Here is a 25,827-nt window from a genome sequence, read left to right on the forward strand (position 1 = left end):
GAGCTTTTCTAATGGGTTTGATCAAACAACCCAGAGGCCCCGCAGGTACTTTCCCCATCTCTTTTCTCCACTCAAGGTAAAGGGGGAAAAAAGACCCCCTCAGGGGACAGGGGAGTCGCAAAAGGACTAGGGCAGGTGGGCCTGGCTGGCTGAGGGAGGCAGTGGGGCTGGGGGGTGGGGGCTGGAAGGGCTGTGGGGTGCTACTGGGGTGCCCCCCCGAGGGGAGCAGCAGCTCTGGGTACGTGGGGGAAGGAGGGCTGGGTGGGACCTCCCCTGAGCTGAGCAGAATGCTGGGAGGTAAGAGAGAGAGGAGCAGCGAGGAAGGGGGGTCCCAGGAGGGGATTACTCCTGCTAGTGCCGATCATGGAATTCACCACGGTCAGGCCTCTAACTTCACAGAGGACACGCAAGCGAGCCTGAGGGATTTAGGTAAAACAGATGTGGGAGTGTTTCACAAAAGTTATCCACTGCCCAACTCACAAGGTTGCTTTGAGGATCAACGGAAAAAGGGCTCTGTACGCTCTGAACTGGCAGATCAGTATACCTGATTCCCTCTGACTTCTCTCCATTCCCAGTCTTGATTTCCCCTCAGATGGGCCCACCTGAGAAGAGAGGGTGGACACCTATCGGAGTTTTTTTAGGAGCAAGTTGCAATGAGGATTGTGAAGAGGAGACAACTCCCCCTTAGCTGGTATGGCCGATTGCTGGGTCCCGGGCCCCAGATGAGAGCAGGGAGGGCCTCTGGGAAGACCCAACACCCTTCACACCTTCACCCCCACGGCTCAGCCGATGTCACATAGGGAAAGTGTCGTCCGAAGCATCTTCTGTATTTATTCACTCCCTTTTCCCCTGGGTCTCTCTCCCCCTCCCCTCAACCCACACTCAACACGTACAGGCAGAAAACAAGAACTCCTCGGAGGCATCATGGTGGATGGCTCTACTTTGGCCAAATGGCAGAAGTGAGCCGCGCTTGTCTCTGGTACCACCTGCTGAGGCCTCCTGTCACATCCCTCACCCGAATGCTCCCTCACTGCCCACCTCTGCCTTAGGATTCTAGAGCGTTTGTAGTTACAATGAAAGAGAAGAGGGATGGTTCTGACGGTGGTCCAGCCTGGCCTGGCCCTTCCCTCCTTGCCGACATCCTCTCCACTGCTGCCCCGCCTGCCCCTTTGCTCCTTCTCTGCCCTTCTCTGCCTTCCACCTCACCCTTGTTCTCTGGAAGGCAGCATCTCATGTGGCATTCCCATGACCCCAGAGCTTCAGGGACAGGGCAGCAGCATAAGGCCTGAAGACTGGCCCGGGGAGACCTGCTAGGCCTCCCTGCCCCCCCGGCCCCGCTCCCAGGCGTGGCTGTGTCTCCAGCCATCGGGCCCCCTTACGGCCATCAGGGCTGGTCAGCAAGCACTGCTAAGGACGTGGCCCATGCGCTTGCGGCGCTGAGGCTCCCTGGGCCGCCAGCATTGCAAATGGAGCCCCTGCAAGGTGCTGCTGGAAAATGAAAGGCAGTGTCGCCCTGAAGTACGCCCCCCAAGGACCCCACTCCCTGTGCTGCCAGAAGCCGGACACTCAGACGTCTCCCACCACAGCAGCATCCGGGGATCTGAGCACGAGGAAGAAGGGACATCTGCTCTCTGATGTCCCCCAAGAGGCAGTGCAGCCAGAAGGTTAGAGCTGGGTCTGGAGGCAGCGAGGCCCACCTCGAAAGCCCGGCCCCTCACGAGCTGCTCCATGAGTGCCGGCAAGGACGCAAGTCTGTGGGGACAGCACCTCTCGGCTCGCACAGACGCGGGGTCCTGCGCTCATGCTGGGCCCTGAGCTACACGTTCCACACCCCGAATCTCATCTCAGCCTCCACACTGACCTGTGCAGCCTTATCCAGGCCCACCCACCCCCCATTATCACAGAAAATGCCAAAAAGACAAAAGCGGAATGAAGAGACTAAAGAATGACCTCGCGTAGCCATCACCGGGCTCTGCAAAGACTGACGCACGGCTGGTCTTGTTTCCTCGGTGTCCCCACCCAGACCCCTGATTCTGAGGCAGTGCCACCGGCCATCACATCCTTCATCCAGTATTACAATAAGGATGTGAAAGCTTGCAGGTAACGACAGCCAGCCCTTTCTGATTCTGTGAACCACGGCTGCAGGCACTCCCTGCCTGCTCGCTCGCTCCATCCTCGCAACGACCCGATCACATACTGTCATCCCTACGTCACGGATGGGGAACCGGGGCTCACAGGTGGAGTAACATGCTCAGGGTCACACAATTAGCAGTTCGACCCCAGTGGTTTGATTCGGAGACCTGGGCTCCATACCAGCGCACTGCACCACCTCAGAGTCCAGAAGATTAGATGAGAAAATGTGCACCAAGCGCCCAGCTTGGTAGGTGGCGCATGCTCACGAAAGGAGAGCCAGCCACCGCGCAATCACTCCAAGTCCCGGCTAGTCGGCCACGCGGCCCAGAGCCTCCTGGCGCGCTCCGCGTGAGTCTGCGCTCCCTGAGCCGCTCTGCCCCCTGCCCCCTCGCCCAGCAAACAAAGTGCCTCTTACCCAGGATGGAAACCGGTGCAGGGGGGGTGTGGGGGGTTTGCTGCCCAAATCCACTTCCTCCAGCTCAGCTCTGGGGGCCTTCGGGCTCTCTCTCTCCTCCTTCTTCCCCGCTGGGGCTGGCTCCTCCATCTCCACGTTCTCTGCTTCCTCCCGGAGCTCGGCTCGGGCCTTGGTCTCAGGAAGGCTGAAGGGGTGGAGGGCTGAGAGGGTCCCAATCTCGATGCTCACCACGTGGTTGAAGTGCCCAGGGCCCACCTGGGGCTGGCTGTGGTGCCGCTTGACAAACTGGATGCTGTCCTGGGGGTTGCTGGAGACCCGCACCTTTGGTAGTGTGAGGCTGCAGCCCGAGCTACCTTCCCTGGCAGAGTTCTTTGTCCCAGGGAGTGTCCCTCCCTGAGCAGTGACCAGGCCCTCCCCCCAGGAAGCCGAACCATGTCTGTGGGTGCGAGGCTTCATGCACAGCCGGCGGGGAGAGCCCTCCCTTCCCAGATGAGGTGGAAGGGTCTTGGCCTCTGCTATTTCCCCAGGATGGACCACGATGGAACTAGAATCCTCCAGGGAAATTCCTGCTTTAGGACCAGAGTCCTTGCTCTGCAGAGCACCTGGGGAAGGTGCAGGCAGAGAGGCCTTCAGGGCACCCCGGGCCTGGGGACCACTGTCCTGCCCTACTGGCTGTGCCCCTGGCCCTGAAGGGGCAGAATCTTGCTCTGGGGTTTCCTGGGCGGCCACCAGCAGCTTCCCCGAAGGTGCCATCTGAAGAGCTGTGGTTGGGGGGAAGAACAGGCATAGTGAGAGTCCCCTCAATTCAGCGCACACCCTGACACACGTGCGCGCGCGCACAGCCTGTCCTGCTTACCTTCTAGAGCATCTTGGAGGGCTCCCACCTGCTCCACCAGGTGCTGATTACTGCTCTTCAGGTGCTGATTCTCCATCTCAAGCTGGGCAAAAAGGAAAATAAAGATTTAGAATACTTAGCCGACAGGTTCAGGCATATAATTCAAAACAAGATTAAAATCCTTTTTAAAGAGCAAATCTTTGAAAAAGAACACTTGGTGCCCCGGCAATCCAGGGCTGACCCTCCCAGGGAGCCCTGACCTACCCCCTTTCCTTTGTGCTAACCAGTTTCGGTTGGGATAGAATTCCATTTGGCAGCCCTGGCACCTTCTTTTCTAAAATACCATTTTTTTTTAACTGTGAACTAGAATTCATACCCAGGAAACTGCATACCACATCAACGAAGAGCTTGGCAAATGACTCTGAAGTGAACGCTCATGTGACCACCACCCAGGTCAAGAAATAGGAATTTGCCGGCACTGCCGACAACCCCGGGCTCGCCCTTTCCCAGTCACATGCTTCTCCCTCCCCCAGAAGGCAACCACTCTTCTAAGTGTACCAGACTCACTTCCTTGCTTTCCGGGTTTTATCATCCAGGCATGCATCCCTGCACACAGTGGCTCAGTTGTACCCATTTTGGTATCAATGGAATTATACAGTACGTACTTCTGGGTCTGGCTTCTTTAACTCAACACACTGTCTACGACACCCTTGTGCATGGTTGCAGTATTTTCTTCTGAAGGAAATCCAACCCACTTTTTTGAGCACCTTTCAGCAAATATGGAGACAAACCAGGTATGAGCTCTGCACCCCAAGAGCTCATAGTCTAGTAGGTGACAGGAGACGGGGAGGCAAAAAGAGCCAATACCCCGTGCAGGCGTGAACCACTTGTGTCGGGATAGAGGAAAAGAAGTTGATGTTTGTTCTTTTCCAAACTTCAATTCCCTCCCCTTTTGTTTAGAAAGAGGTTGCTTTTTGTTTCTTGTTGCTAATAGCACGGCAGCTTCTAGCCCCAAGCTTTCCTAAGTGAGGCCGTAAAACTAGACGGGGAAACAGGACGGCAGCTCTCGGAGGCCAGGGGACGGGAGATCGGGGACTTAGTGAGTCCTGGGCACAGAGCTGCTGTCTGCGGTGACGAAAGTTTTGGAAACAGTGGTGGTGGCTGCACGACATTGTGAATGTACTTAATGCCACTGAACTGTACAGTAAAAATGGGGAAAAAACACATGTATTTGACCACCACCACGGAGACCAGTTGAGAAGAACACAGAAGACAAAGGGCGAGTGCAGAGGGTGGGTGCAGGGTGTGTGTTCTCTCGGGGGAGACTGACGGGGCGCCTCCCCGAACACAAAGCTGATCAGGGACTCTCGGGCGACAGGAGGAAGGGAAAAGTGAAGCGACGAGGCTCATTGTTGAAGCTGAGTGAAGGACAGATGGTTAACACAAGGAAGGTCAGTCAAGGCCCCGCAGACAGGAGGAAGGAAAATGCTGGGGGACAGAGGGTCGCCCCCTCGCATGTCCACTCCAGGCTTCCTGAGATGAGTTTTCCACTCACCTCCGCTAACTTCAGGGTCACCCATTCTTTGATCTTTGCAGCTTTTTCCTGGACAACTTTTGCTTCTTCAGCTCTCATCTGCTTCTGCAAGAAAGGGAGGGCTTAGTTCATCAGAGTGGTCACCAGTGGAGTGAATGACTGGAGGCGGGAAACCCTGAGAAGGAATATCAAGCAACTGGGAGGGGGGTGGGTGGAAAAAAAGAAACTCACTTATGAATTTAAAAAAATATTCTTAAAGTGGGAAAAGCCTTCCTCAGCATGATACATACCCCCAAGCCATGAAGAAAAAGACTAATGAATCTATACCACCACTAGATACTACTCTATGACAAACAAAAGTTCTCCTAAAATCAAAAGACCAACTGGGGGATGATTTACAACACAGAGGACTTACATAAAGACGGCTAATTTGAAATGAACAAACCAATAAATACATGCAAAAAGAACATGAACAGGAAGTCAACAGAAAGAGAAATAAAGGGAAAGAAACCCATGAAAAGCTGTTCAACCTAATTGTAATTTTAAAAATGCGCATAAAAGTCAGACATCGTTTCCTCTATCAGACTAACACAATTTAAAAGTTTGATATTATCCCAAATTGTCAAGGCTGTTGACAACAACCCCTCTTCTAGAAACTGGCAAAGCCTTTTGGGGCAGCAATTTGGTAATATCTGTCAACGTTTTAGATGTATATACCACTGACCTGACAAACCCACTAGTTAGGAATCATTAGTTGCAACATTATTTGATTAAGCCAAAAACGCACAACTGGACATAACCTAAGTGTCCACAAATCAGGGCTAGGCTAAATAAAAAAAATGTAAGTGGAATGCTGTCCTTTGATACACAAGAAATGTTCACAGGGAATACTGGAAGGACCTTAAGGACAACCAGCTGAAGGGGTTTGCAAACTGGCCACCATCCAGGCTCCTACCTGGTTCCTCTCCCCCACCCCACCTCTTTTTATAAATAAAGCTGTACTGGACCACAGCCAGGCATTTACTCATGTATCATCTAGGGCTACTTTCCTGATGCAGCGGCAGAGCTGAAGAGTTGCGACAGAGGCCACACGGCCCGCAGAGCCGAAAGTATGTACTCTCTGGCCCTTTACCGAACAAGTCTGCCAACCCCTGACCTCGTCTGATACGTCTGTCTGTGGATGCAGAAACGGAGGCCCAGAGGGTGACGTGACTTGCCTCTGTCAGGGTGGGGAGCACAGGTGCAACTAAAGCCAGGTCTACTGACTTGCAGAACAGCATTCTTTCCATGCTGACCTTTTATTATTGGAAAACGATTTTTTTCTGATCTAAGCTTTAGCAGGAATCATTTTGCCCATGAATCCCCAGATGCGGCCACTTCCGTGAACCCCTGAAAAAAGGAGGTAAAGGTATCTCCAAAGTCAATGAATAACTGATGAGAGATATCACGGGAGGACATCGTATTTTCCCATGATGTTTCAGAAACACAGGCTGGGTGCCCCAGAGCATGCCAAGGCACATCGCACGATGGGTATGTTCAGAGAATGCCGATGGATGATTCCAAGTTTGCCCATGATGGTGGGGAAATACTCCTAGGGCCAGCTGTCGCCTCAGGGCGAATTCACGTGCAGAAAATGAAAAGTCATCTGGCCACACTGTGAGGTGGTTTATGGGAAATGATGGTGCTCGGGCGCCAGGGGATAAGTGGGGAGGTGAGGCCGAGGGCAGAGGGAAGGGACAGCATCGGGGTGAAGTTAATGGGATTGTAAAGGGGAGGAGGCCGGGCACAGGGAACTGGCAAAGTGATGTTTCAGGTGCCCTCTACGGAGCAAAGGGGCTAACGAAGCTGGAACGCTGGGTACGGCCTCTCCTGGGCACCCACGTGTCTGCCTACTCGCGTTCACTGAGAAACTCTGGCCAACCAGCTGACCGAGGCTCACGGTCCAGCTCCGTGCCGCTCCAATACTACGCTGGCAGGGCCCAAGGCCAGGGTGGAGGAGGTCAGGCTCTCCTGACCAAACACCACCTCATGTCTGATACTATACATAGACTACCTGAGTTCACTCTCTGGACAGCCCCAGGGTGTATTATGACCCTTACCTTACAGCTGTGTAAATGAGAATCCGTGACTCACTTGCCCACAGTCAGAGAACAGCAGGTGCTCGTGGGGGGGAGGGGATTCAAACGCAGATCAGTCTGCCTCCCCGGTCCTCTTCTCACTACATCCCCTGCCTGGCTCCTAACATACCTTCTAACAGTTAAATCTCCATGTGAAAGAACAGTTGCAGGCTCAAGCAGAGGGGCTCTGTTCAGTCGCAGGGGGCAATGGTGCTGAGCATGTCAGCCCTTACCTGCTTCTCCAGCTGTGCCTGCAGCTGGCCGATGAGCTCATCTTTGCCCTGCATGGCTTTCAGCAGTTCTCGGTACTTCCGGTGCAGGCTGCATGCTGAGTCCACATTCTTCAGATTGGACAGTTTCACCTTCTCCTCCATCACACCCACCTTAAAAGTACCATCGCCACACAGGGTTGGCACGTGTGTGTGAAATGGCCACTAACCCGCCCTGGGACCCTTCCTGATGCCCCAGCCCACGATTCCCAGGCAGAGCCCTCACCCAGAACAGGTGGAGTCAATTAATTCCATGACCATCTATCAAGCCTCATCTGGGCAAACTAAGGACTTGACAAGGAAGAAACGGTCGGGTACTAGGCCATCTCACTCTGGGGGCCCCAACAGGGCAAGCTGGGCAGGACAAACAGCCCGGAGGGAAACTGCTTCAACCTCGCTGTGGCAGAGATATCTGCTGCTCACTGAATGTCCCCATGCTTCTCGCTCTGCCCCCGTCCCCTCGTAGCTAGATGGCCATGGACTTCACTCCAGTCAATGGGTCCGAGTGGAGGGCCTCATCATTTCTGGGCTGAGGTATTTAAGAGCTCTCTCCCTGCCATGGCAACCAAGGAGGCTGCCTGTTCCAGAGGGTCCAGGCAGAAGATGGAGAGCTCCATTGTGGGAAGCAGAATCCCCAGCTAACCCTCAATGGAGAGGCACCACGACTGAGAACTGAATGGGATAAGCTGCTGAGACCTGTTACCTTAGCATAACTTGGCCTATTTGGACTAATCCAGCCACCTGCTCACGCACTAACCCTTCCCCAAAGACCCCTTTGTGCCCAAAGAGAGCTCCGTGCACCTGAACTAATTTGTTCAGAAGAACTGACACGTGACTGCTGGTTTTCCACGTCCCCATGAGAAGCTGATGAGGGTGATGAGTACGTCTGTGTATGTCCCTGGGAAGGATCAGGGAAGGCCAACAGCTGTTTCTGCTGCACAGTGCCGCCCATCCCCTGCCCCGGTTACCTGGGTCTCCGCGTTCTCGGCCCTCTGCTCTGCCTCCAGCAGCCTCTGCTCCAGCTCCTGCATCTGCTCAACCAGAGAGAAAGGACAAATGTAGGTGGCATGCCCCTACTACGACCATGGCCTCAGGGCAACGTGAGCAAATTGTGCAGGCGCTCCACACAGGCCAGCCTAAACTGCTCGACTCAAAGTGGCTCAAGAGTGTCAGGGCAAAGATTTTCATGGCAACTCTCCCTCATCCCATTTAGGGGGCAGGTGAGCCTAGAGCTGCTGTCCTCTCTCCCATGCATGGGGTACCTAGGCAGGTAGCAGGGACGTTCTTCATGAGTCAATGCTGCCCTCAGCCCTCAGCCTCCTCAGCACCGGGTCACAGGCAGGGCCCTGCCACTGCTCGCCACGTGCCTGGCATGAAACACACTCCCACATGAGCCGCCATGTCAGCAGTAAGAGAATGTTCCTTCACACCCAAGGACAGCTCACTGGCTGGGGACAAATATTTATCCCTTATCACAGACATCTCTGACTCTAAATGGCATTAACAGGTATCACCTTATTTGATTTCTTTAATTTTAAACAGAGAGGTTCAGCACACATTTTTAAAAATTCTGTCTTGCTACCAGTAGAGATGTGTCATTCAGGCCTGAGGAGCTCGGCAATTCTGGAATTTTATGCCAACTGGCCAAGCAAAGGGACCAATGTTCTTACACACAGAGGCTCATCAGGGACCAGCTCTAAGCTGAAGGCTAAGGGGATGCTCACGAGCCCACACGACACTTCTGCAGCTTCACAAGGTCCCGGTGAGGAGTGCGGGCTGGATTGCAGCTCCCATCCTCCCCTGGTCAGGGCCCCGTGCACATCATCACACCGAGGCTCTGCGGAAGCAGTCACACATCCAACTCTCCTGTCAGGAGCCACCTGCTTCCATGTGCTATGGCCCAGGCACTCACCTGCTTCCCTCCCCACCCTGCCTTGCCCCAAGGCAACATGTATGCATTAAACATACACTAGAGGCATACTAGCCTAGCCTCGTCCTCCGTGAGGCTGGACGGGTCTCACCTTCCCAGCTCCAGTCTGGCCTCGCCCACCTCATCCCTGCAGATCTGGCCTTTTCTCCAGCTACTCAACCTTCTCTCTTTGGCCTGGACCCTGGCTTGATACTTACCAGGGAACGGAGCAATGAATCCCTTCTCTTTCCCAATCTCTCATCTGCTCAACTGCAATTCTGCCTCCCCTTCTTGATTCGAGGATGCAGGAGAAAGAGCGCCCCAGCCCGGTGCTGGGTTGTGAAAGGAGGGTTCCCCAGGAAGAGTTCATGTTCAAGAACCTGGGGCAGCCTTTCCTCACCCACGTTTTTCCTTCTTCTTGGGGCTGGGGAGATGCAGATGCTTTCAGCACACATTCCCTACGAAAGGATCTGAGGATCCCAAGTAAAACTCAAGATTTACAGCCCATGGGACAGAAAGGCCTGTGGGGCTCCCAGTGTACAGGACCACTGCTGAGGGACATTCATGTGCTCAGGCCAAGGGTGCCTGCAGCTCTTCTTTCCTTCCTCTCCCGGGTTTCATTATCATGATCGAACCTCTCGACCCAAGCCTGCCGAGGGTGGTTTGGTGCCAGCCGGACACAGGCATCAGTTAAAGCCAGATGGCCTTCCCCAAATCAAACCATCCTGGAGCCTGTGTTACAGGAATCCCCTGACCTTCAAACAGCTACAGGGAAGAGGCAGCATAGCATAGCTGATATTACGGTTATAGGGGTAGCTGCCCAGAGCAACAAGAATTCTACTTAGTTGGGGGGGGGGGGTGTAGGATGACACATAGCGGTGGCCCTCAGTGGCCAGGTTAGTACTATATAACACATCCCCCTTAGGCACCAGACCTGACTGGGCCAATCAGGTTCTCTGTCCCCAGGAATCTGACATCTGGGATCGAGACCAGAGACAAGAACCAGGGGGCTGCATGGGAGATCATGCATAAACTTCACCAAGTCATGGTTGTTAGGTCATTCTTCCAGTTCCATGAGTTGGCCCAGGATCCTCCAAATTAATTCCATTTGCTTAAGCTAGCCAGAGTTGAAGTTTTGGCCCACCTTAGAAACATCTCTAATACAGTTGCTGGGAGCATTTACATTTTTTTAATAAGATGTATTTATTTGAGAGAAAGAGAGAGGGATCACGAGCAGGGCAGAGAGAGAGAGAAGCTCAAACACACCCCTCGCTCAGCGCAGAGCCCAGCGTGGGGCTTCGTCTCCCGACCCTGACAACATGACCTTAGCCGAAACCAAGAGTTGTGTGCTTAACCAACGGCACCACCCAGGCGCCCCGGAAGCATTTAATTTTTTAAAGAATACAATGGGGGGACCTGGCTGGTTCAGTCGGGATAGCATCTGACTCTTGATCGTGGGATCATGAGTTTTGAGGCCCATGCTGGGTATAGAGTTTACTTAAAAAAATAAAATAAAATAAATAAAAATACAATGAAATATTGAATAGGGAGGCTTTGGATTCCTGACAGGTTTCCCTAGATTATCCTTCAGCTGGGCCATTCAGATCCAACATCTGCTCTGTAGCTCAGAAGACATGGGATTTCCATAGGAAATGATCACTCATATTCATAACCTTCTGTAACAACTGTCTGATATTTTCAAACTCCTTTGATAGAGAAACTTGTCTTCCTATTTTATGGATGGAGAAACCAGAGTGAAGAAGAGAATTGTATTTGAGTCTTACCGCCCAGCTGGGCATTTCTACTTGGGTCAAGAGCAGTCAATGACATTGCTCAGGGCCGGAAATCACTCTGTTATTGACAACACAGTGAGCATTTTTTCTCCTTGAGATTTTACTACTAGACATCCCTTTAAAGTACCCTATCCAACAGTGTCCACAATAGTCAAACTATGGAAAGAGCCCAGATGTCATTGACAGATGAATGGATAAAGAAGGTGTGGTACACACACACACACACACACACACACACACACACACACACACACACAGGAATATTCTGCAGCCATCAAAAAATGAAATCTTGCCGTTTGCAATGACATGGATGGAACTACATGGTATTATGCTACGTGAAATAAGTCAATCAGAGAAAGACAATTATCATATGATCTCAGTCATATGTGGAATTTAAAAAACAAGGCAGAGGATCATAGGGGAAGAGAGGAAAAAATAAAACAAGATGAAATCAGAAAGGGAGACAAACCATAAGAGACTCTTAATCTCAGGAAACAAACTGAGGGTTGCTGGAGGGGAGCGGGGTAGAGGGATGGGGTAACTGGGTGATGGACACCGGGGAGGGTATATGTTGTAATGAGCACTGGGTATGATATAAGACTGATGAATCACAGACCTGTACCTCTGAAACTAATAATACATTATATGCTAATTTAAAAAAATAATAAAGTACGCTATCACTAAAGCAAATGGAACAGAAGGCACCTTCCAGAGCCTGGGGTCTCCTCCCAGCCTGGGCTGGCAGCCGCTAGGTCCCCGTATTGCTGCCGACTCTCTAGCTGTTCTTACCTGCCCGGCAGGGACACTCAAAACTCAAAGCATTTTGTATTCACCTTTATGCTGGAGTATTTGTTTTTCCTCTAAAACTAATTTCTGAACACTGAAAACATTTGAAACATCTGGAACGTTTTTGCGAAGAGTCTAATGACCATCCACGTATCCATCACTACTGTCCAACATTTACCAACGTCCTGCCATCCTTGTTTGAAAAGAGTATTTTTAACACCATCTTCCCCTCTGTTTTCACGAACGTGCATTTTCTCCACTGCCCTGGGAGTACTCCAGGTGTGTCTGCGCTGGAATGTCATTTTTAGAGTTTTCGAACTTCATTTAATGTCAGGATCAATACTTTTCACGATGGCAGACTGTCCTTTACACTTGCATACGGGGCCACCCCTCATCTGGGTTCTATTTCTCCTCTCAGCGGGTTCCCTAGGGCCGTGTCCTCAGCTGTCCTTTTAGTACGTGGGCCTGGGGTGATGCACCAGCCAAGGAGGTGTTGGGTTCAGGCAGGTGGCTCTGAGGCGGATCCACTCTCACCAGCTGTGACCGGCACACGAGACTCATAAATCAGGGGCCCTGGCACTGGCCACAAGCGACCTGACGACGTGTGCTTGGCGCCAACCTAATGCTTAATCCCCGCGTGCACAGCTCCTTGTTACGCTCACCATGCTGTGAAATGGCAGCCCCAGGGCAGCAGCTGCAGTGGGCCCTCCCGTGCGCTCCCGGCACAGTCCCACGAGCGGAGCGGTGGCCTGAGCCGAGGGCTGCAACTGCTGGGGCTCAGCCGTCCTTGGAAAAGGGGGCTCCACATTCCTACCACTGCTCTGGTACAGGGAAGCACTAAGGCTTGAACCTGACTGGCTCTGCCACTGTGTGGCCTTCGGTAGGTTCCTTAACTGCTGTGCCTCAGTGTCCTCACCAGGAAAAGAAGATAATGGGTCTCCACCGCCTAGGGCTGCCGGGAAGATTCACACGAGGTGCCTTGCGTAGAGCTCAGGTACACAACACGGCTCTTATGGAGAAGCTGACAGTAAGTTCCTTGTTGGTTTTCATAGAGATGACACGGAGGACCAGGGAGACCAGTTTCCCTCGGACATTCTGGTGTTCCCCTGTTGTCCCACAATAATTACCAACTGAGCCTTCTTTTCTCCCTCCGGAGTGTCCTGGGTTAGATGATAAATTATATGGCTGTCCCACTTATGATCCACCTAGAGCAAGAATGGCTTCAAGCCTGAGGCTGCCAACTCTCGCCTACAGAGCGTCTTGTATGACCCACCGTGTTGGGGGCATTTAGCTGACACAGACAGAACTAAACGAGGCCACTGGCTGTGTGTCTGGCACTGGCTTAAGCACTTGACACATGTCGACTCATTTAATCTTCATCCCAATGGGAAGGAGCACGTACTACTATTAGTGCTGCTGTGTAGGTCAGGAAACTGATGCGCAGGGGTTGGGTCACGTCGCTAACAGGCCCCTTGGCTAAGAGGCAGAGCCAGGGTTCCCACTCAGGAGGGCTGGCTCCAGAGTCTACTGCGCTGTTAGCCACTGCGCCTCTCACATCCAACTCTCACGTGTCACGTAAAAACTGAGATTCCACACACAATCCCTGGTTTCCAGCTTCCCTTGAAAACTCAGAAGATCTGGACATGCTAGGGTTCCACTTTCTCACGGCAATAACTGGCTTCCTCCCCTAGCTCCAGCACGTTCCCTTGAATCCTTTCCAGAACCCACCTGTCTCACTTATGTAAGTTACCTGCAAGCGTCTGAGTAGCAACCCCCAGTTTTAGCTATTACATGGTTCTAACTCCGTTCTTAAAGACGGTGGCTTTTGACTTTTTCCTTGTTTACTAGATCTTTTGTTTAAATTCAAATCCTATGTTTAGTCCCAAATATTTAAAATACAACAGCACCGTGGGGCTGCCCTGGTGCCTGACTACAGAAAAGGCAGGAGAGAAAGGGCTCCGAGTCTTCTCTGTGGGTTCCCCTGCTCCTCTGGGGCACACTGGGCTTAAGATATCCACTAGAAGGACAGCTGAATGAGGCTGAGGCAAGGCCATGGACAGAGTTTGTGCCTGTAGATCTCACTGTCAGGGGTGTAAGGCCCCACATGGAGCTTACTCAAGGCAGATTCCTGGGCCTTGCCCACAGAGGGTTTTAATTAGCAAGCCTGAGGCACGGACCCACGAATGTGCTTGGAAAGAAAAATCTCAGGTGATCCTGATGTGGGAGGCCCACAGACCACTCTCTGAAAAACACTAGCCTGGCCACAGGATGCAAAGCAGAGCAAAGCTTCTGGGATACATTGTGGGGCCAAGCCCGTATCAGCACAGAGCTCCTCGAATGGCTTCACAGGGTTACAGAGCTCTATCAATACTAAGGTTCCAGAAAAATACTACAGTGGACCCTATTAAAAATAGGTAGCTAGGAGTATAAAAAGCCTCTCCCTCTCCCTCCCTCTACACATACACACAGAGGATCATACACAGTGAATAAAAGTTCTAGAAGGTATCTGCTCCCAAAGCAAACTGTATCTGTCAGCCAAGGCCAATTCTGTGATGACTGTATGCAGACTTCAACATATTTCCAACTAGTCCTGACAGCCCTTGTAGTCTCCTTTCCCAGTACCAGGCCTTTTTGTAAATTCTGAGGTATGTAAGGATATGTTTTTCTGGCCTCTGTGTTCTATCCATATGCTGAGAAGCTGATGCCTACAGAGAACCACCGCCTCTGTACACTGCATGGTCTGAGGGGGGAGGAGCGACAGTCATTGTTCTTTTGTTTAAGGGGCCTGAACTGAACCATTTATGTGTTCAAAAAAAAAAAAAAAGTCTTGAACTACACATTTTTGGTATATAAATGTAAAACTGAGTTATTGCATTTCAAAATCTTGCTTTGTAGAACTAGTAAGAAATTTCCAGAAAAGAGGAAATGCACACAGTCCTACTGGAATGGGTCTTGGGAAAAAGCTGCTTCGGTGAAAAATATTCAAGCTAAAAAATGAGGGATGTTTCATTACATTACTTCTTCTTTTCAATAAATCCACTCAAATCCCTTTTGGAAGCAGATAGAGAGTAAATAAATAAAATTAGTTCTAATACTGATGCCATGTATTCATCATGGTCATTCCTACTGTGGAGAGCTCATCTGCGGACAGTTACTACACTCCCACTTTCCTGATGGGATAACTGAAGCACAAGTTTAGCAAGAATGAAAAAAAATCCAAGGGACTTTCATACCATCTATAGAGCCTCCTAGAACAGTATCAAGTTTTGAATTGATCTGAACAGCCTTTGTGACTTCTTCAGCACAGCAAAGAAGAGAGCCGGCTGGGGGTGGGGGTGGGGGTTGGGGGGGGGGGACGGCTCCCAGGAAGCAGAGCAAGATGTGAACTCTACGGCATCAGCCATTCCCTCAACTCCTGTCCTGGACAGAAAGTGCACCCACAATTCACCTGGCTCCACAGTCTGGGTGTCCATGGCAACGGCACACCAGGCCTGGTGAGGTGAACCAGCAGAAAAAGGTCTAATACTGTTTCCTCTCCCCACCCCTCCCTCCCCTTAGGCAAGGGATTATGTGGTAACCTTGACATCTTTTCTTTTAGAAAAATCTGCTTTTTAGCACAGATCATTCCGTGCCTAGAATGGCAGTTCTGCAAGAGGGAGGTGGATAGGAGCAGGCTGTCGGGTGCGGAAGGAGGAAGGGCATGTTTCCAAGCCTGCGAAGCCCATGGGTAGTATCTGATCCCAGGAAGGGCCGTTCCCCTGGGAAGCACCCAGGCTTGGCCGGCCCTGCAACACAGCCAGCAGTGAGTGAGTGGCCATCAGTCATCTGGATGGTGCAATCCGCACGGGCCAGCGGCCGAGCGACAGGGCTGCTCAGAGGGACCCAGCTGACCTGGCTCACCCGGTGTAGGAGGGTACTGGTGATGATTAACTAGTAAGCTCTAGGAGCAGCAACAGAGACAGGACCTGGGCTTGGCCCCAGCATGAGCTCTCCTGAGAAACCTGAGTCATCTCTTCCCGTGATCTGAAACTCACCTTCATGTACTGGGGAAAATCTCTAAGTGAACTGCTGAACCTGTCCTGTGGGTTTGGGGATGATTGCAGGTGACAGGAGCAGCCCTGACATTGAGCAACATGGTGTTTATGGCTTTTAAAGTTTCCTGCCAAGAGGTCTATGTTGGGCTAATGTCCTGGTACGCTTCCTTAATTCTTCCAAGCCTGTGATCCCTAGTCAAGATTTCATTCTCTCCCCTCTTCCCTCTGCACCCCAGTCTATTCTGCCCTACGTCTACATGCTTCCCCCCCTTTTTTTTTGGCTTCCCCTTTCATTACCCAAGTCACACTCTGAGCACCCAACCTTTTTATGGGAGGGCATTCCAGCTACATGGCAATCAAAGGCAGGCTGGAAGAGAAGACAGGGCCGATCCTACAAAAGTTCAACCTACTTAGACCCAAGAGGCTGTGGAGAGAGGAGGTGTATTTATTGATGTGTTTAAGGACCCTGGGAAATAGGGGAGGAAGGCACTTTAAGACACTTTTTATTATGAAATATTTCAGAAAACACATAGAGAATATCTTAAAACATGTACCCACCAGTGAGCTTTACCAAATCTTAATTTCTGTCCTCTCTGCTTCCGACATCTTTTAAGAAATGGGCCACTAAAGAGGCGGAGGCCCCAGTCTACTCCACAATTTCACTTCTAGCATCTACCCCACACTTGGTTGTGTTTACATTTTACCTCATTTGCTTATACCCCTAATCGACAGATGGACCGTCCTGTAGGTTTTAAACTTTATATAAACCATATTGTTCTCTATATGTCGTCCTGATCTTTTTTGTTCAGCGCTGGTGTTTGAGATTTTTTGAATTTTTTTTTTTTAAGAGAGAGAGAACACAAGATGGGGGAGGGTCAGAGGGAGAAGCAGACTCCCCGCCGAGCAGGGAGCCTGACGCGGGACTCGACCCCGGGACTCCAGGATCATGACCTGAGCCGAAGGCAGTCGCTTAACCAACTGAGCCACCCAGGCGCCCATGGTGTTTGAGATTTATACATGTAGCTCACCCGATTCATTTTTACCTGCAATGTAGTATTCCATTGTCCAAATACAGTCAGCATGTTTATCCACTTCCCTGTTGATAAACATTTAGGATATTTCCAATTTTTCATATAGCAATGCTACATTCTTGTATGTGACAAGACATTTTTATGTATGTCTCCTGTGACTGATACATTTGGATTTATTTCTACCATTGCATTTTGTGCCTTCTATTTACTCCTTTTTTTTTTTTTTTTTTAATATTCTTGTTTTTCTTCCTGGTCTAGATTTCATAGATTTTATTCCATTTCCCTACTCTACTGATCTGAAAGTTACATACTCTATTTCTATTTATTATCATTATTCTAGACTTAAATTCCAGGCTTAAGACTGCTACTTGTTCCCCAGTATCTGTTCTCTCCTTCTCTCTCACACAAATCAAAGCCTCCAACTTTTAACCGAGCACATCGTTATCCAGAATAAAGACCACACTTTCCAATCTTCCCTGCAGCTGGGAACAACCGCGAGAATAAGTTTTGGTCAATGGGATATGAGAAGAAGCAATGAATGGAACCGCCGGGTCATACGGGTAAAGGGAAGGGTGAATGTGGCCATCACGGGAGCCCTCTTCAACCACGCAGCTGCCATCACGCTAGGACGACACACCGCTCATGTCTGGGAGGTTACGTGAGAAGGAAATAAACAACTGCCGGTTTTAAGCCATTGTGTGTTTGGGTTCTTTCTTATGGCAGCCAAACCATAATCTAGCTCATACGGTCAGCACAGATTTTTCAAGAAATGTATACTGCCTAGATTCACTCTGCTTCGCAAATGTGAGGCTTCCCAACTTTCATGAAGTTTGGGAATTTTTAAACCGTTTCTCTGAGTAATGTCTCTCCTTCATCCTGTCCTCCACTTCGCGGACCTTATAGGATCTTGTCATCCTAGTGTCCACGTCTCAGCCTCTGGGCCTTTCTCTCTCTGTGCTGCAAAGGGGACGGTTTCCCCAGGCCCATCTTCCATCTTTCCACTCATTAAGCTCGTCTCGATGGTGCCTCATCCGATGTTTAATCTATCTGTTGAACATTTAATTTCAATGAAGACATGTTTTGCTTCTAGCAGTTCTATTTGGTTCTTTTTCCAGTCTACCTGATCTTTTTGAATAGTGTCTTGTTCTTGTCTCACATGTTCAATTACTTCATTACCTCTTCAATAATTTTGAACTCATTTATTTTACGGTGTCTTGCCAACAGTTATTTGAAGTTCTTGTGGGATCTAGTTGTGTATGTGGACTCTAACTCAGGACAGATCATTCTCTCAAGCATTTAGTCATTTTGGATCATATATTCATCTTTACTATGGGTTTACTATGGGATAATGTGAGGATTCCATGTGATCTGGGTTGAGATCTTATTTCTCCAGAGAGGTTCTATGTCTATTCCTACAAGGTCTCTGAGAGGTATCACTGGCCCACAACTTAGGGTTCCCGAACCACACAAATAGTATAAATTCTAATGCTAAACCAATACCATCATCAGACTCTTAGGGAGTACTTTTCTTGGCTTTCCTTTGTTTTTTCTGCCCAGAGCCTTGGCTAAGCATGAGAAGCTGTTCTGTCATCTCCCTGTGTTGGTAGATGATTTTCTTTTCCTCGTCTACCTTTTTATTCACGGTAAAGTACTTTGATAGTCCTGACTTTACAGGAAAGTTTCAGTTTCAGCTCCAGCTTCCAATGGGCCAGACCTCATCTCTGTCTCCACAGATTAAAACTCAAACCTCTCATCACTACAGAGAGGCCAGTCACACAGCCCGTCCCACTGAGCTGCTTGAGTTGAGTACCACTTAGGTTTTTCCTCTTCGTTTTACCCCGAGGACTCCTCCTATTTTCTTCAGTGCATGGCTCTGCACTGAGAAGGATATTTTAAATATTTAATCCAGTATTTCTAGGTGTTTCATAGAGGTCTTTTTTTTTAAAGGTTATTTTGTGTCTCTGATCACTAGGAACAGAAGTCACTTTCCTCTGAGATGTCTTTTAAAACATGCTGGAAGACCCTTACTTATCCTTCCTTCCCTCCCACCCCTCCCCCAGTAACATATCCTAAGGCAAGGTTCTCAAACTTTACAGTGTACAAAACTAATTTCTGGGAGCCTGTTAAATATGCAGATTATGAGTGGCACCCCCAAGAGACTTGGACCAGGAGGACTGGGGTGGGGCCCAGGAATGTACATGCTTAATAAGTACTCCAGGTTTCTGGCATGGGTGGCCCCAGGACCACCCTTTGAGAACCACTATCTAAGGCCTGCTTTCCTTTTCCTGAGGTAGCCTAATTCTGCCCTTTCTCTTAGTACCTGAACCACAGCCACAGGAACCCTGCCGGTCTCTGTTTTGCAAAGCCTGAACTAGGAGACAGCAATGCCAACAGACCCAAAGTTCACAAGTTCTAGTTCAGGCTGGTCCAGGGCCTGAACTCGGCAGTAGAAATGCAGAGGTAATGCCAATAACTTGTCTTCCTAGACTCTAGGTTGTGGGGCTATCAATAAAACAGGCCATTTCTTCAGGCTTTACTAACCAGACTTTCACATTACTTGGAGAGGAGTGGACTGTATTTTACTTTTGTCCTATGAAAGAAGGGTTGGGTAAGCAGATGGATGATGTAAACAAAACTAGAAAGAAAAGAGTTGATTCAAATGATATATATATATTTAGTATAGGTCTCTACTCTCCAGATAGGTTATGCTTCAAAAATGCTTCTGAAAGTCAGCTGTTTAGAATGCATCTTCCCAGAGAAACATTACAAATGGTGGTCAGTTTCGCAGACCAGCCCATCCAAGCCTATCAAGATAATAATCATTCCCATTTAAGACCTATTCCATGCCAGAACCTTTATATATGTGACCTGACATAATTCTCAAAATAACTGAAAGGCAGACATTTGTGCACCTGCCTTAGAGGTGAGGGGACTCGCCAGGGTCACACAGCCAGTAAGTGGTAGAGCTAGTCGGCTCCAAAACCTGTGTCCTTATCATCAGGAAACCAGGTTGCCTTCCATAGGCTCCTATACTTAATAGACGGTGACAGCAGGGTGGGGATTTCCCCTCTTCTCCCCTAAAACATCTTCCTTCCCCACACTGAAAAAGAAATATTAAGGGAATAATAGAAACCCCACTGCAGCTACAGTTGACCCAAGAGGTAACGGAGGACCAAGAAGGTTTCTATCATTTCTCTGGAGCAGGAAAGAATGCAGGATGACAGCTTAGTAAGCTGCTTTGATTTTGGACTTAAAAATAAAAAAAAACACTCTGGGTTTCATTTTGCATGTGTGGAAAGTATCTTATTAAAAGTTCACCTTCCTGCAATGAGTAGTAAATAAGCCCTAAGGATCTAATACACCGTATGGTGAATATAGACGATAACGCTGCATTATAATTATCAAATTTGCTAGGAAACAGGAACTTCATTATTCCAACCACTAAAAAGAAATGACAACTGCGAGGGGCGCCTAGGTAGCTCAGTCGTTAAGCGTCTGCCTTCAGCTCGGGTCATGGTCCCGGGGCCCTGGGATTGAGCCCCGCATCGGGCTCCCTGCTCTGCGGGAAGCCTGCTTCTCCCTCTCCCACTCCCCCTGCTTGTGTTCCCTCTCTTGCTATGTTTCTATCTGTCAAATAAATATATAAAATCTTGAAAAAAAAAATGACAACTACGTAATGGGATAGAAGTGCTAATTATCACTACAAAGGCAACTATATTATAATATATAAATGCATCAAATTAATGTGTGGTATACCTTAAATTATATAATGTTATAGGTCAAATATACTTGGATTAAAAATTAATACCCCCCCCCAAAAAAAAAAACAGCAGCAGAAAGTTCACCTTCCCTCTCTCACTCTGGCCCTGTCTGACATTGACCTCTGCAGGGAAGTTGGTTAGCTCCCCAGGCCTCACCTTGTCAGCCAGCAGCTCCCTGATCTTGCTGGCCTGCAGGCGGAACCGGAAGAGCTGGGTTTCCAGGGCCAGGCAGCGCTTCTGCCAGTCCACGCCGGCATGGGTCTCCACCTTGAGTTCCGCCATGTTGGAGTCAACTTCTGGCTATTCCAGGGATGCCTGGGAAGCAGCACACAGGGAGAGAAGAGCAGTAAGTGTGTGAGGAGGAGGGCGGAGAAAATAGGGCCAGGGGAGGTGAGTGAGTCATTGCCACGGCCACTTTTCTTAGCTCAGTGTGTCCCGTTCCATTGTAAGCTAGCTGAGAAAACTCAGGGAATCACAAAATCTGAAAAACTGTAAGGAGAACCTAGTCTCATTTTTTTAAAAAAGATTTTATTTATTTATTTGTCACAGAGAAAGAAACAGAGAGTGAGCACAAACAGGGAGGGCGGCAGGCAGAGGGAGAAGCAGGCTCCCTGCTGAGCAGGAAGCCTGATGCGGGACTTGATCCCAACACCTTGGGATCATGACTTGACCTGAAGGCAGATGCTTAACCGACTGAGCCACCCAGGCGTCCCCCTAGTCTCATTTTTATAGCAGTAGAAAGTAGGGCCTCATTTGTTTTTCATTCAATTATCCATTTAACACATATGTATCCATTCAAAAAACATTTATATGCCAGACACTGTTATAGGCACCGGAGATGCCAAGGTAAATAAAAGAGATCCCTTGATCTTTGAGTTTTCCAAGGAACTCTTAGGAAAGTCTAATTGCAAAATTACCATGTACTCCCAATTGCTAATCAATATGCAGATAAATGAGAGCAGGGAAATGGGGTAGGTTATGGGGCAGGGTAAGGGGGGGGATGATGGATGTTTAGGGGAGGCTTAAAGTGAGTGACAGATTCATTTGAGATCACATAGGTAACTGGAGGCAGAACCGTGGCTTCCCGTTTAGTACTGATTCTACTACACCTATATAGATTTTATTTATTTATTTAGTAATCTATCAATCCTTCCATCCTTCCTTCCTTCCTTCCTTCCTCTCCTTCTTCCTTTCTCCCTCCCTTCCAAGTACGCTCCACGCCCAACGTGGGGCTTGAACTTGAGACCCTGAGATCAATAGTCACATGCTCCACCGATTGAGTCAGCCAGGTGCCCCCACTTATATAGGTTTTTGATGAGAAAAAATGGAATGAAAATGTGATGCTTTGATTTTCCTCGACAATTTTCTATTTAGTTGGTATTCTGTCAGTTGTCATCGAATCATCCTCTTTTGGAACAGATTCTCACTCTAATTTTTAAAATGCAAACAAAACGTTGGTAGACATTCTGCTGTAGCCTCTGGAGAATGCCACACGTCTCTGGGAAACAATCATACAAATTCAGAACAAATCAAGTAGACACCTATAATATGCCCAGTCAGGGAAATGGACCCAGATGTCTCCTGGACAAATTTTAGGGAAGACAAACTAGGTTGGGGATGAGAAAATGCAGAAACAAAGAGAGGACACAGCAGAGTGAACACAGAGGAAAGATGGGCTGGAAGACACATCCGTCACCAGGACTTTTTAAATGCCCCCCTAACCCCCTGCTAACAATAATGACACTTGGCAACAAACATAAATTTGGTCTGTCCCAAACCATGACATATAATTACTCTAGTATTAGGTGATTTTTAAGGAATGACTTTTAATTTTTTAGGTTGATAATATTTTTACAAAGTGATCGGTCAGAGATACATATGACTTACAGGTGAAATGATAGAACGTCTGGAATATATGCTTTAAAACATTTTACGGTAGGGGGCTAGCAGTGGTGTGGGGAAGAAATACATGAAGTAAGATTTATCAAATTACTGGTAAGTTTTAAATGTTAGGTGATGGGCACCTGGGAGTTCTTTATACTAGTTTCTCTACTTGAATAAATGCCTAGAATTTTCTGAGATAAAAATTTGTTTTTTTTTTTAATCCCTTTTCTCTTCTTCAGGAGCCACATGGCCTCAGAAAACCCAGCCACCTCCTGCACTGTTGCTGATGCTACCGTGGTGACCAGTGAGCCTGTCCTCCATAGGTTAACCACCTCACATTTGACCTTTATAAGTATCTTTCCACTATACCACAAATAGCTATCATTTATTGGGTTCTTACTGTATGCCAGGCATGTGTGGCCTCTTTAATCCTCATGACAATACATAAGACAAGGTGCAGGCATTGTCCACACTCTCGCACGACGACACCGAGGAACTGAGAGGCTACGCAGAGAGTACTAGAGCTAGTACGTAATGGGGCTGGGATTCTTGTTCCAAAGTCCCTGCTCTGAGCGACTGTGCTCTTTACCCATCCAGAAAATGGAAAGAATTCTGATTTTACAAAGAGTGAGCTGGATTGTTAAGAATAAGAGAAATATTTTACGGGAACTTTCAGGATCCTTGGCACTAAGGTGAACCTATATTCAAGATCTTCCAGGGCATCCTGGTCTCAAACATTCTGACACCATAACCTCCATAAGCACAGACGTTTATCATGTGTCCTGACTTTTCATTTAAAAAACAGGGTCAGTAGACCTGTACAGAAAGCCCCACCATAAAACACTGACGGATCTGGTGTCTAAGTCTTCGGGTTCTGGGCAGCTCAGAACTCTGGACATGTGACCTCAGCCCTGCTCTCCCGGGACTGTCATCCTGAACAATCCGGACATTGTGACCTCCCAGCAATCCCCACCTCAAGACTGGGACCGACTGGAACGGGCAGGAAGACAAAAGACAAAAACAAAACATGACCTTCTCTGAGCTAAGATCACAGCTGAAAAGACAAAACAGAACTTTGTGGGGCCTCCAGAGAAGGCCAGGAGGCTTCATTGTGTTTGATTTGCTTTATCTTTTAAAGGGATTTTGCTTTTCCTCATAGGAAAAAAAAAAGGGGGGGGGCAGATCTGAAAGTAGGACCTGGAAGTCTTGCAACCTAGTTCCGGGCTAAGAATTAGCGTTTAAAAACACCCAAGCAAAACCAAGGGGCAGGGGAAACTTAATCCTGTGTGGCATTAAGAGAGTTTGGTGAATATTAATTCCCTCTTATTGACTGTCAAAGCTGCAGCTCCAATTCCATGAGGACAGTGGAAAACCAAATCATCAAAATCTCCAGGAGCCCTGGAAATAAAACACATCAGTGGCCTCTGCCGAGCCCTGATATCTGAAATTATACCCAGATTGCAGGGAGTCCTTTCCCAATAAAGCATCTTATGACATCACACTGTTGAACAGATCAAGTGCTCTGCTGAAGTCTCTCCCTTGCCCTGGGAATGTAGTGAGGGGGCTGGACCTGTGCTAGGCTTGTCTCAGCATGTGAGACATGAGAAGAGCTCCGGGCATGAGAAAGGGAACTCGAGTAAGGTGCCTGCTGCCAAGCACATGGCCCAGAGGCTCTTCCAACAGAAGCAGGTGGTTGCCGCAGCAGCTATAAAACATGAGATGTTAAGGCAAAATCCCAGTAAATTGAGTTTCACCTGCTAAGTCACCTCACACTTGTACCTCCCGTAAAGATGTGCAAAGATGAGCGGAAAAGAATTTATGGAATGGTTTTTAACTTTCCAAAGCACGGTGAAGGCGTGATTTCTCCCCTTATCCTCCCCATATCCCTGAGACGTAGGACAAGTGATATTATTCACAACGAACAGATGAGAAAACCCATCACATCTGTGACTTGAGACACTGAGCTAAGTAGTATCAGAGCTGGGCCAAGAATCCCGATCTCCCAACATACAGAACATCCTCTTTCCATGCAGATGCTGCGGTGGTGGTGGCAGAGTCTCGTGCTACCTGGCTAGCCTAACACAGAACATTAATGGCAAAACAGATGGGGAAATGAGAGAAGTGACAAAACCCAGTACAACTGTTCATTTTTTTATTCTGGAAAGTTTCAAATACACACAAGAAGTAGGGAGAATAGTACAGAAAGTCCCCACAGGCCCTCCCCTCCAGCTACAAGATCAACTCATGCCACTCGTGGGAAACCCACTTCTCTTGATTCCTACTCGTGCCCAGCACGCTAAACTGCTCAGCAGGTGACAAATGACTGCATGGCCTGAGGCCCTGCTTTGGAACTTCCTAAGTCCTCCAGCATCCTGGACTGACAGCCAAGGAGGGCGGTGGAGTATGTCTCAGAGCCAGGGGCTGCCTTGCAGGATGGGTGATAGTAGGTGACTTCAGACTCTGGGCCTGTATTGGAGGAAACACAGACTTGACCTGGGATGGCTTTGACAAGTGTAGGGAATCTGACCAGAAATTGACAAGATGCTGAGATTAAATTTAATTCAACCAACTTTTGTGATGTGATTCCTCTGTGCAAGGATGGGGACATAAAGATGAATAAAGATCCCATGGCTTGCAAGGCTCAGGTCTATAGTCTGTATATCCTGGAACTTCCCTGCAAAGATGACCAGCCAATACAAGACCCCAAAAGGAAGAGGTCAGAGGTCACTGCAGGAGGCTTCCCAAGGTAACAGGGACTCTGTTCTGGGTACCAGTTTCCACTGGGCTCTCCTGTGCCACCTCACTATGGTTCACTCCCTGAGCGTGAGCACCTCTTGTGATTCCCACTTGCTAATGATGGGCTACCACCGTCTTCTAACACTGCTAGACTAGGCTGACCACCTGCCCAACTGTGGGAAAGGAAGAGCTTTGTGCCCCCTTTCGGAGGACGGAGCTGGGGGAGGGGGAAGTAGACAGAGGGGCATAGCTCCCTCCGCCCGCACCTTGTCATCTGACCAAGCCAACAATATGATATGTGTTTTACTCTTGGGTGCTGAGCAGCACATGTCACAATGTTGGAAGAGACAGGAAAAGGTGAGCATGTTCCAGCCTTTAGGGATCCAAATACCAGAAGGAACTAGGACAATCAGGAACAGGGTCCTTTGAGAGCAAAACCAGTAAAGAGAAACAGCAGAGTACAGTACTTAAGATCCCCCCCTTCTGGCACCAAACAAGCCTGGGTTTGAGTACTGGCTCCGGCACTAGTTAATCTTGTGACCTTAAACCATTTGCTTAACCTCTCTGAGCCCCAGCACCCTTTTGAAATT

The 25,827-nt window shown here is 49.0% G+C and overlaps 1 protein-coding gene across 2 annotated transcripts in view; it reads right to left on the reverse strand.

Moving 5' to 3' along the window:
• PLEKHH1 (pleckstrin homology, MyTH4 and FERM domain containing H1) overlaps positions 1-25,827 on the reverse strand; it is a 47,686-nt gene that overhangs the window by 19,133 nt on the left and 2,726 nt on the right. For both annotated transcript variants that reach the window (XM_027569044.2, XM_027569045.2), the window contains exons 2-7: positions 20,774-20,932; positions 8,272-8,334; positions 7,268-7,417; positions 4,939-5,022; positions 3,405-3,486; positions 2,549-3,309 (exon numbers count right to left, since the gene is read on the reverse strand). In XM_027569044.2, coding sequence (XP_027424845.2) covers positions 2,549-3,309; positions 3,405-3,486; positions 4,939-5,022; positions 7,268-7,417; positions 8,272-8,334; positions 20,774-20,899 — 1,266 coding nt within the window. In that variant the 5' untranslated portion in view covers positions 20,900-20,932. The remainder of the gene's footprint in view (positions 1-2,548; positions 3,310-3,404; positions 3,487-4,938; positions 5,023-7,267; positions 7,418-8,271; positions 8,335-20,773; positions 20,933-25,827) is intronic.

Source organism: Zalophus californianus, chromosome 6, assembly GCF_009762305.2.
Source record: "Zalophus californianus isolate mZalCal1 chromosome 6, mZalCal1.pri.v2, whole genome shotgun sequence".
Lineage (NCBI taxonomy): Eukaryota > Metazoa > Chordata > Mammalia > Carnivora > Otariidae > Zalophus > Zalophus californianus.